The sequence below is a fragment of the Astyanax mexicanus genome, chromosome 2 (genome assembly GCF_023375975.1).
Source record: "Astyanax mexicanus isolate ESR-SI-001 chromosome 2, AstMex3_surface, whole genome shotgun sequence".
In the NCBI taxonomy this organism is placed as follows: domain Eukaryota; kingdom Metazoa; phylum Chordata; class Actinopteri; order Characiformes; family Acestrorhamphidae; genus Astyanax; species Astyanax mexicanus.
Genome location: NC_064409.1, coordinates 64,896,766 through 64,907,516, shown reverse-complemented (window position 1 = coordinate 64,907,516; position 10,751 = coordinate 64,896,766). Strand labels below are relative to the sequence as shown.

Genomic DNA, 10,751 nt, shown 5'->3' with positions numbered 1-10,751 from the left:
TGCTACTCAGCAATGCTGCATTAGCAGCAGTTCCAAAAGAGTTGGTGGCTGACTTTACATGTATTGGAGGAGACGTGCTAGCTTCACCCTCCTGGTGTTGGGACATCACTAGTGATAGAAGAAGGCCTAATGAGTGGTTGGGTCATTGGCTTTGTAAATTAGGGAGAAAATGGGATAGTAAAAAAAGAGTGTGACTTAAGCTTATTTATTATAACTTAGTCTAAATATTAAAAAATGAAAAAGTCAGATAGATGCAATGTGTAGTAAAGTGCAGGGTGCAAGAGATTGTATAAGATGGCAGTGGGTTGGGTTGGGCAGAACACTGTTCTACTGGCTGTTCCACAGCGTGGTTGCCTGGGGGAAGAAGCTATCTCAGAACTGGCTGGTTCTGATCTTCAAGCTTCTGAGCCTCCTTCCACTCGGCAGCTTGTAGCTACAAATGTGCAAATTTATAATAATAATAATAATAGAGTACAATGAAGGTATATTACATTAAATTTCCATTAAAAATACTGCATATTGGTAGTAGTAGGCCTATAATTTTATTTTTAAAAAATGTTGTTTTTAAATTAACAGTAAAATGGTTTGAGATGGTTTGTTCTCCCTGATGAGAACACCAAGGAACTTGAAGCTGCAAAAAGTGTCAAGTCAAGAGTCAAGTCAAGAGGCTTCTATTGTCATTACATCTGAGTACAGGTACACAGTATAGTGAAATTACGTTCCTCTGGAACCATGGTGCAACTTGGGACAACAAGCAATAGACAACATAACGTGCAAGAGTGACGTTAGTGCAACATAAAACTATAACACTACAATAAATACAAAAGACGAGACAATTTAAAAAACAGGACAGTGCAGTACTGATACGGTATAATAATGTGCATAGTGAGGATAAAGTGCAGAGATACAGGGGTTGGACAATGAAACTGAAACACTTGGTTTTAGACCACAATAATGTATTGTCCCGACTGACAGTTCTGGTGGAAACAGGAGTCCACAGTTAATCCTGTTGGATGTGGTTCGTCCTTTTTGGTGGTATGCTGACATTACCCTGGATACCGTGGCTCTTGATTCATCACAAAGACTTGCTGTCTTGGTCACAGATGCGCCAGCAAGACATGCACCAAAAATGTGTACTCTGATATGTCACCCATAATGCATTGCAATATTTTGAGCAAAACTGTGCTCTTACCCTGCTTATTGAATCTTCACACTCTGCTCTTACTGGTGCAATGTGCAATTAATGAAGATTGGCCACCAGACTGCTCCAATTTAGCCATGAAACATCTCACACTAAAATGACAGGTGTTTCAGTTTCATTGTCCAACCCCTGTATGTAACATACTGTAACATATTGTGTCAATATGGTATATTGTATTTTTTTTTATTATGTGGTTTGTGTTTCTCATACTAGACAGATTCCTCGTATACAAACAGTGTATGGGATTAGTATATTTAGTGTATGGGGGTAGGTGGGAGTAGCTGGCAGTGGTCGCAGGGTGGCGCTGAGTGTCGGCGGTGTTCAGCAGGAGCGCAGAGCAGGAGTCCGGACGTTTCTACAGCCCGTGCTGTGTGTTTGAGTGCGTGTCGTGTCTGCCACTGATACTAAATCTACACCATGTCTTTGGAGATCGAGTCAGCAGAGTGAGTACACCATACTATCAGTTCTACAGGCTGCAGGTTATAATAATTTACCTGCCTACAGGGCGCATATCTCAGTGCCGCTGGCTGCAGACCTCGCTGTGTACAGCTAGCTCGCTAGTTATAGCTAACGCTAACTACGCTAGCTAAGTACCCGGGTCAGCTAAGCTAGCTAACGTTAGCTTCTGTAGCCAGTCTCGATCCAGACTCGTGTAAAAAAGGTCCAGTTTTTACCTATATCCTATACACTCCATATTTACAGTATTTTCCTGTGATTAATCTACATTTAATATTAATTTCTTCTTCAGTCAGGGCTTTGGTTGGTCGCAGCTGCTTGTTTTTGTAGTTAGCATTAGCATTTAGCTTCTGCTGTGGACTGGCGTTAGATTACGTGTTAAACACAAACAATATAGATAAGTTACTTTAAATAAAGTCTTTGGCTGTTTCCAAAACGTTTTTGAGCATAAAACAAGTAGCGTTATGTATTAGCTAACACAACTAGCTAACCTAAGTTACAGTGTTATCAAACTGTCTTGAAGCATTTTAGGGGAACTCATTGACTTCTGATTTATTCACAACACTAACCTGGCTAGATATAACGTTATATAGACCATGATTCATACCATGATGCTACCACCACCATGCTTAACTGTAAACAAGAAACAGTCTTGGTACTCTTTGTATGCTGGACACTATTGTGTGAGGTACTGCAATTGCATATTAATGTGTGTGTATTTGTGTGTGTATAAACGAAAAAGTGACAGTATGTGTTAGGGGTGGGCAATATTATATCCTATACAATATATCGTGACACAGAAATATCGTGATATTAAAAATCCATATCGTGATAATAGGGCTGTTCTGTCTTAAAAGTAGTCTATTATTTACTGTGAAGCTGTGAAAAGTGTATTTATTGTATAATTGTGTTAGTTTGCAGTTTATATGCATGCACTAAATATTCTGCAATATTTTTTGCTGCATTATATTATTTTATGCTATATTATTTATTTTGCCACATTATGATTATTCTGTTATACTATTATACTATATTACTGAAATGAATGGATTATTTTAGTTTTCCTATATCGCCAAGTATATCGTTATCGCAAAATATCATGGTATTATTTAAGAGCCATATCGCCCACCCCTAGTATGTGTTACTTTTTGTCTCATAAAATCCCCTTTCTTCCATAAATGCATAAATAAAATGTATGTTATATGTCAATTTTTATGTCAAAGCTACACTAAGTGGACTAAGCCAGTTTCTTTAGATGTTTATTTTATGAACAAACACTTTATTCTCAGTAATCAACTGCCCAGGGAAGGTTTTTACTTGAAAGGGGTTTGATTGCATTAGGAAACAAAAATGTTAACAAGTTCATGGTGTTAGATGATCATTACAGCTTAATGCTGGGGGCTTTATACCCCTCTAACCCACTCATAATGCATAATGACAAAGATTCTTCTTTATCAGTTTCTGAGACTCCTATTCTATTGGCAATTGTTCTCTGCTAGCCAAGCTAGTCGTGGACCATCTCACCAGAATGTTTCTGTAGAACAATCTCAAATGAAACAGCAAGATGTCCTTGTTAACATTTTGACCGTTTAATTGTGAAGAGTTTCTAAAAGATGTTAAACATAAGCATTTAAGTTCATTTAACTTCAGGTTTCAGGTAAACTGGCAGTTCACAAAGCATCCCAGTACAGTTATTGTATGGATCTTTTCCATAGAAGTTGTACACAACTTGTTGAATCTCCATTCCAGGTTGTAGCTAACTAACTAAATAAACCAAGACATTCTAAATGAAGGATCCTGATGTGTGATTTTGTTTTGTTTTTCAGCGTAATCCGTCTGATCATGCAGTACTTAAAGGAAAATAACCTGCATCGCACACTGGCAACACTGCAGGAGGAGACCACCGTATCCCTCAACACAGTGGACAGTATTGAAAGTTTTGTGGCTGACATTAACAGCGGTCACTGGGACACTGTACTACAGGCTATCCAGTCCCTCAAGCTGCCAGACAAGACCCTGATTGATCTGTATGAACAGGTAAGTGTTTCTCTCTTGTTGGTAGTGTAACAGGGTTTACAGTTTTTTAAGTCAATCTTTGAATTGACTTGATCTTTTAGACTTCCTTTTCTAACAGACTGTTTTTATTGCTTTTCTGACAGGTTGTGCTGGAGCTGATTGAGCTGAGAGAATTGGGAGCTGCCAGGTCTTTGCTGAGACAAACTGACCCCATGATTATGCTGAAACAGACTCAGCCTGAGAGGTACATTCACCTGGAGAACCTGCTGGCCCGCTCCTACTTCGACCCCAGAGAGGTGCGTTGTGGTGCTGTACAATATGTTGCATATTATTTGTGTGCAGATGTGTCTAATATCTAATAATTAAGGAAAGCAAATAATTGGGGGTCAGAATTATGCAGATCAGTTTTTAAACTCATGGTTGGTTCTCTGTTGTGGTTTTACATTGAAATTAAGTTTAAACTGACCTGCCAAATGTTGTGGAACTAGGATCATGTCCCATAAACACTGAAATGCTTAGACAACTGTCCAATCACATGGACATGACAAGAGCACAGTTTAAAATATATATATATATATATATACATTAACAATAAATATGAATTAAAATGCGTTAATAAAATCACATTGCTGTTGTATTGTGTTGTATATCACAATTCAAGCACATAAATTATGTTATCATATAATTGTTTGTGTTTCCTTGTAGGCTTACCCTGATGGCAGCAGTAAGGAAAAGCGCCGAGCAGCCATTGCCCAGGCGTTGGCTGGCGAGGTCAGTGTGGTGCCTCCTTCACGTCTCATGGCTCTGCTTGGACAGGTGAGGAATCCTGAGCTTTTGTTTTTACATGCATGTTTCCTTTATTTTGTACTCGTTGTTATTTTTTGTGATGGAAGTTAATCTCTAGTACTGCTCCCTCTGTCTTTCTCAGTCTCTGAAGTGGCAGCAGCACCAGGGTCTTCTGCCTCCTGGTATGACTATCGACTTGTTCAGAGGCAAAGCTGCAGTGAAGGATGTAGAGGAAGAGCGATTCCCCACCCAGCTGAGCAGACACATCAAGGTACATTAGAAATATACATTGACCCCTTCTGCTGCAACGTTAATGATTAGGTTCTGACTTTACATTCAGTACCTACTATAAATTATTGAGGAATTATTCAGTATTTGCAGGGAAATTATCTATATTTGTTGACTGGAGTTTATCATTCATGTTAATAAACTATGTACTGGAAACTAACCTACAAAGGTAGTTTTATTTATAGTCTCAAGTAAGAATGATCTGAGTGCAAAGTAATCGATCTAGGTCTAGTCTATCAAAGATTTGTTGTATTAGGAGATCACCTTAAATGCCAGAGAGTAATTTCACAATGTTACGGTGACGCACACTAGCATTCACACAGCATCCAATATCATTTGATGCTTGCTCTTTTGTATATCATTGCTATCAGAGCTGTCTTGCTATACAGCTATATTTTGATACATCAACTCCAGATTGTGTAACTGTGTCTTGCATACACCCTCTTGATCAGCTACATGATTTCCATAAACCAATGGTGTGTGTGTGTGTGTGTGTGTGTGTATATATATAATTTTTTTTTTTTTGTCCTATAAGAATGAAGGCTGGAAAAACTTAAACCATAGCATAGCTATCAGCTGAAATGTCATGGCAACAGATACAAATACTGAGCAAAATTAATAGGAAATTCAGTGATGAAGCTTATTATTTTATGATTTATGATTTAGATTATTTTCTTTGTATATATATATATATATATATATATATATATATATATATATATATATATATATATATATATATTTATTTTTATTTTTAAAAAGTTAATTGTAGCTACCTTTTTATATTTCACACAAAATATCTTAGTGGGTCACAAAGGAAATGCTATTTGTGCATAGGCATCTTGGCATGGCAAAATTTGAGAATCATTGGTATGAGGCATCCATGCTTTCTCTGGTAGAAGTCTAAGATATTTTTGAGAAACTACACGAATTCTGTACATAATAAAAGATTGTAATTCTTAAATTTGACTTGAACTGTGAGCAGATGATTGATTTATCTGGTTGCCGATTTGTGTGTGTGTGTGTGTGTGCAGTTTGGTCAGAAGTCTCACGTGGAGTGCTCCCGCTTCTCTCCGGATGGTCAGTATTTGGTCACTGGCTCTGTTGATGGCTTCATTGAGGTGTGGAACTTCACCACAGGCAAGATCAGAAAGGTACATTAATTAACCTGCAGCTTTTACATCGAGTATTCACGTCTGTAGTCAGAGTGGTCTTCATCAGGCAGTGTCTGGTACTGGTTGTACATTCCTTCCTAATTGCAGTATCTCTGTTCCACAGGATCTGAAGTACCAGGCGCAGGATAATTTTATGATGATGGACGACGCTGTGCTGTGCATGTGTTTTAGCAGAGATACAGAGATGCTGGCTACAGGAGCTCAGGATGGCAAAATAAAGGTCTGCCCAGCATAGCAGTGTGAGATTTTTGTTTGTGTGTTCCACCTAAAATGGACTTAATCTCATGTATATATATATTTGTTTATGCATTCAGGTGTGGAAGATCCAGAGTGGTCAGTGTCTGCGCCGGTTTGAGCGTGCTCACAGTAAAGGTGTGACCTGTGTGAGCTTCTCCAAAGACAGCAGTCAACTTCTTTCAGCCTCGTTTGACCAAACAATCAGGTATGTGAATATCACACAGACTGGCTTCCTTTCTATTGGAAGTGGTATGGCAAAGCAGGATTTAAATTGTATGCATGAATAATCAAAAAGTGTAAATTTAATACTTATCCAGAGGAACTTCAGAAATTTACAATGAATGACCGCTAAACTGACACTGCAGTACATCTTTAGCTTATGAGATGAGTCATACCATAGCTTAATCTAAGCCTCTTTCCAGTTATCAAACCCAGGGTCTTAGTATTACACAATTTTACTGGTAATATTTAGTGTTTGTGTCATTTACATATAAAGCCTTTAAACAGTATTTTATTGGGAATGTACACATGTACATGCAGTAACAGAACATAACATGCACAAAATAAATAGAGAATCTGAAGTAAAACCTGACTAATATAAAAAACAGAATTGTGTATGTGTATGTTCAGAATTGTGCATGCAGCTATTGCAATTTCTGATTAAATCAACATCATGTATTTTTATTTATTTAAAATAATAGCCTCAATATACAGCTCTGGAAAAAAATGAGACCACTTAAAAATTATGAGTTTCTTTGATTTTACTAAATTGAGATGATTACAAGCCATCAAGCCAAGCTGAACTGCTTGAATATTTGCACCAGGAGTGGCCTTAAGTTATCCAAAAGCAGTGTGTAAGACTGGTGGAGGAGAACATGCCAAGATGCATGAAAACTGTGATTAAAAAACACGGTTATTCCCCCAAATATTGATTAATTTATTTATTGATTGATATATCAAATATATATTTTTGATATATATATATTTTTGCGTTATTTGAGGTTTAAAAGCTCTGCATCTTTATTTCAGACATCTCTAATTTTCTGTAAATAAATGCTCTAAATGACTATTTTATTTCAATTTTGGGAGAAAAGTTGTCTTTAGTTTATAGAATAAATCAACAATGTTTACTTTACTCAAACATATACCTATTAATAGCAAAATCAGTGAAAGTGATTCAGAAACTGAAGTGGTCTCTAATTTTTTTTTTCCAGAGCTGTAAAATTTATGCTTAAATAAGGGAATTACAAATCTCTTATTACCCTCTGGGCTCAGAATACTGCTACTGCACTTTGGAACTTAATATTTTGAGTAAAGTATTCTAATATTACTGTACCACATCATTCAGATGCAGCCTATAAATACATGTGTGCAGCTCCATGAGGGGGAGCTCATAGCATAGATTTTTTATTTACGGCACTGGAGTAATAGTAATGAACTACGCTTCCCTACTGGTTATGAATTGTTTCATGTGCGAGTTTACATTTTGTAACAGAGGTGTTTGTGTGTTCAGAGTTCATGGGCTAAAATCAGGCAAGTCTCTGAAGGAGTTCCGAGGCCACTCTTCATTCGTTAATGAAGCCACATTCACTCCTGATGGCCACCATATTATCAGTGCTTCTTCTGATGGCACGGTGAAGGTATGGTATTTTACAAATGGCAGTTCACTAACAACTACTGTAGCCATTTTTATTTATATTTTTGTACGAGAAGCATATAAACTCAATTCAGTTTACTAATCTTTTTTTATTAGAGGGGTTTATGTTGACAAGAATGTAATATAAAGTTGTAAATCAGTGCAGTTTTTTTTAACTGGAAAGTAGAAATGAGTAACAGAATGTAATGCATGAATATTTATTTATTTTACATTTTATTTTTTTTATAGATTTGGAACGTGAAAACCACAGAGTGCACAAGCACATTTAAATCTCTCGGCGCCTCAGCTGGCACGGACATTACTGTGAACAACGTCATCCTCCTTCCCAAGAACCCAGAGCATTTTGTAGTCTGTAACCGCTCCAACACTGTGGTCATTATGAACATGCAGGGCCAGGTAAGGACATAGTTTGAACATAGAGGCATTGATACGTTTATGTGGATGGCAGAGTTTATAAAAATGTGGCAGCTTATAGCCATGTTTTAATATAAATATTTGCAACCCATTGTTGAAGTATGTTCTCTAAATGTCTTAATAATGCAGATTGTGAGGAGTTTCAGCTCTGGTAAGCGAGAGGGGGGAGATTTCGTATGCTGCACACTTTCCCCCAGAGGAGAGTGGATCTACTGCGTGGGAGAGGACTTCGTGCTCTACTGCTTCAGCACAGTCACTGGCAAACTGGAGAGAACCCTGACAGTAAGCCCACTTTTCCTCTTCATATCTGGTGCTTGACTGGTAATAGCACTCAAACATGCCTGCACTTTTTGGTCTGGTTAATGTGGATTCTGGTTTACTTTTATCCTTGCTGCAGTGAGTTTTTAGGTGGGTGTGAATACAGTAAGACCTTTGAGACAAAGTGGTCTTGGTCTGGTCTCAAATAAACTCTGGAGCAGTTTGTTATGAAAGTCCTGATCTCATTCCGACCCAACTATCATGTATACTCTACAAGACTGAGCTAAATGGCCCATTTATCTCTGTAGCCAGATTTACCTAGTATACTACACAGATCATTAATACAGCTATACATAAATGCCATTGATGCCATTGGTCAAGTGTTAAGAAATCTGCACTAGACCAGTACACAGGATCCTACACCGCACCAAATAAATATAAAGAACAGAAAGCCAACATATTTCCATGGACTTGTACGCATTTGAATTTGTACAGTGGCATGTACAAATGAAACAAACAAAAAAAAAATACTTTTGATAATAGTGCTTGGAATTGATATTATCTGTGTTTATTTGATGCTCTGCAAAAGATAGATGCAAGAGCATATAAATATAGGTGTGTGTGTGTTGTTTTGGTGAAAGGAATCAGTTTTAGAGATTTGTGGAGTTTTATCAAATCAGTTAATAATTTTCAGTTTGTGTTTAGAGTTTTGAAAAACAAATTTCTAGAAATGCGTTTAAACTGAGTTTTTAATTTGGTAAAATCAAAGAAAGACATCATTAAGTGCCTTCATTTTTTTGGAACTGTATTAAAGTTTGTTTTTTTGTTCTCAACCAGGTACACGAGAAGGATGTGATTGGTATTGCCCACCACCCTCATCAGAACTTGATCTCTACATATAGTGAAGATGGTCTTCTCAAGCTTTGGAAACCTTAAAACATTAGCCATGACCAGAATATTCCTAGGATAACTTTGCAAGTTTTTTTGTACATATTTTTTTATTTGAGTGACAGGTTGAGTTTTCTTTTTTTCAGTTTGAAAGCAAAAAAAAAATATCGGGACAGGTGGACCTTTCCTCTCCAATGTTCTGTACCCTTGTCATTGTGATTGTTTAACAGCAAGTAATTGTCAATATTTTCAAGTATTTTACATAAAATGTTTTCTTTAACCTTTACAATTAAAACATTTTTGATCACAAAGTTGTATTTTTATTTTATATTTTGTCCTCAAATGCATGGACTGCTTACAGTGAAGTGCTTTAAAAGACTAAACAATAGTTTTTAGGAGAAAAGTAGGCCAAGAAGAGAAGACATGCACCTTTTTCTAGAGTGTCTCTGTAATAATACGCTCCAGTGGAATGTGCATCACCGTACGTGGAGTGCTTTAGAGCAGCGGGATGTCTTGCAGCCCACTGAGCTCTATGGGGCTGATAATGCAGAAAGAAATGGAAAATTGAGACTTGGACCATTACTTTGGGGAACCTATTCAGCCGGGAACTGCTTCAGCCAGAAGAGGCAAAACAGGTGCTGAAAGTGATGTTTGATCAAGACTGGAGTGTTGAAAAGAAAAAGCCATCACAACAGCATAGCAGTGCAGAGAATAAGCCTGTTCAAAAAGCATTAGAAAAATAATATCTGCAGACAATGTACTGGATCTCTGGATGCCAAATGTACACATGGATTTTCACCAAGTGAATTTATTTTGGCTTGAGGTGCAATGGAGAACATGAGGGAGCAAATTTATGCTATTTTCATAATTGATCCCTTAGTCTAGTGGTTCTCAAACTGTGGTACGGGTACCACTGGTGGCACACTTGATGACCTCAGGGAAAAAAAAAAGTCGAATTGCATTAAAATATTAAGGACAGAGATTTATGAAGTTTGCACATGTAATTTTCCTAGCATTACATTTTTTTGTGTTTAGGAATTTACACATTAGTACCTTTATGTAAGCTTACACTTCAGTCCTTCACTCTCAGAGCTACAATTTTATTGGCCCTAGATTAAAACCCAGTGGAATGCCAAAAGATATGCAATCAAACAACTTACCCAACCATACTAACTTACACAACAAGTGAAGCACAATTGGCTAAAGATATGTGTATTATGTCTGGATTAGCATACTGTGTTTAAATAAGCATGTGTGTGATACATGTGTCCTATACATTGGCTTGTAGTTGGTACTTGGAAGTTTTAGTTTGGTCATTGGTGGTACTTGGTCTTAAAAGTATGAGATTGGGATTTAGGGCCCTCTCTGGTGAGAA

At 37.2% G+C, this 10,751-nt stretch overlaps 1 protein-coding gene across 1 annotated transcript; it reads left to right on the top strand.

Moving 5' to 3' along the window:
* The first annotated feature begins 1,485 nt into the window (after positions 1-1,485).
* On the top strand, positions 1,486-9,687 carry smu1a (SMU1 DNA replication regulator and spliceosomal factor a). Its single transcript, XM_007228037.4, has 12 exons — positions 1,486-1,644; positions 3,484-3,694; positions 3,817-3,969; positions 4,379-4,489; positions 4,602-4,730; positions 5,782-5,901; positions 6,026-6,142; positions 6,237-6,364; positions 7,673-7,799; positions 8,045-8,212; positions 8,360-8,512; positions 9,326-9,687. The coding sequence occupies exons 1-12, from the start codon at positions 1,619-1,621 to the stop codon at positions 9,422-9,424; spliced, it is 1,542 nt and encodes a 513-aa protein (XP_007228099.3). The 5' UTR covers positions 1,486-1,618; the 3' UTR covers positions 9,425-9,687.
* The last annotated feature ends 1,064 nt before the right edge of the window (positions 9,688-10,751 follow it).

Excerpts from the sequence above, each read along its gene's own strand:
- smu1a (XM_007228037.4), top strand. The coding sequence starts at position 1,619 with ATGTCTTTGGAGATCGAGTCAGCAGA. Across the intron at positions 3,695-3,816 it reads TGATTGATCTGTATGAACAG|GTTGTGCTGGAGCTGATTGA; the intron begins GTAAGTGTTTCT and ends CTTTTCTGACAG. Across the intron at positions 8,513-9,325 it reads AACTGGAGAGAACCCTGACA|GTACACGAGAAGGATGTGAT; the intron begins GTAAGCCCACTT and ends GTTCTCAACCAG.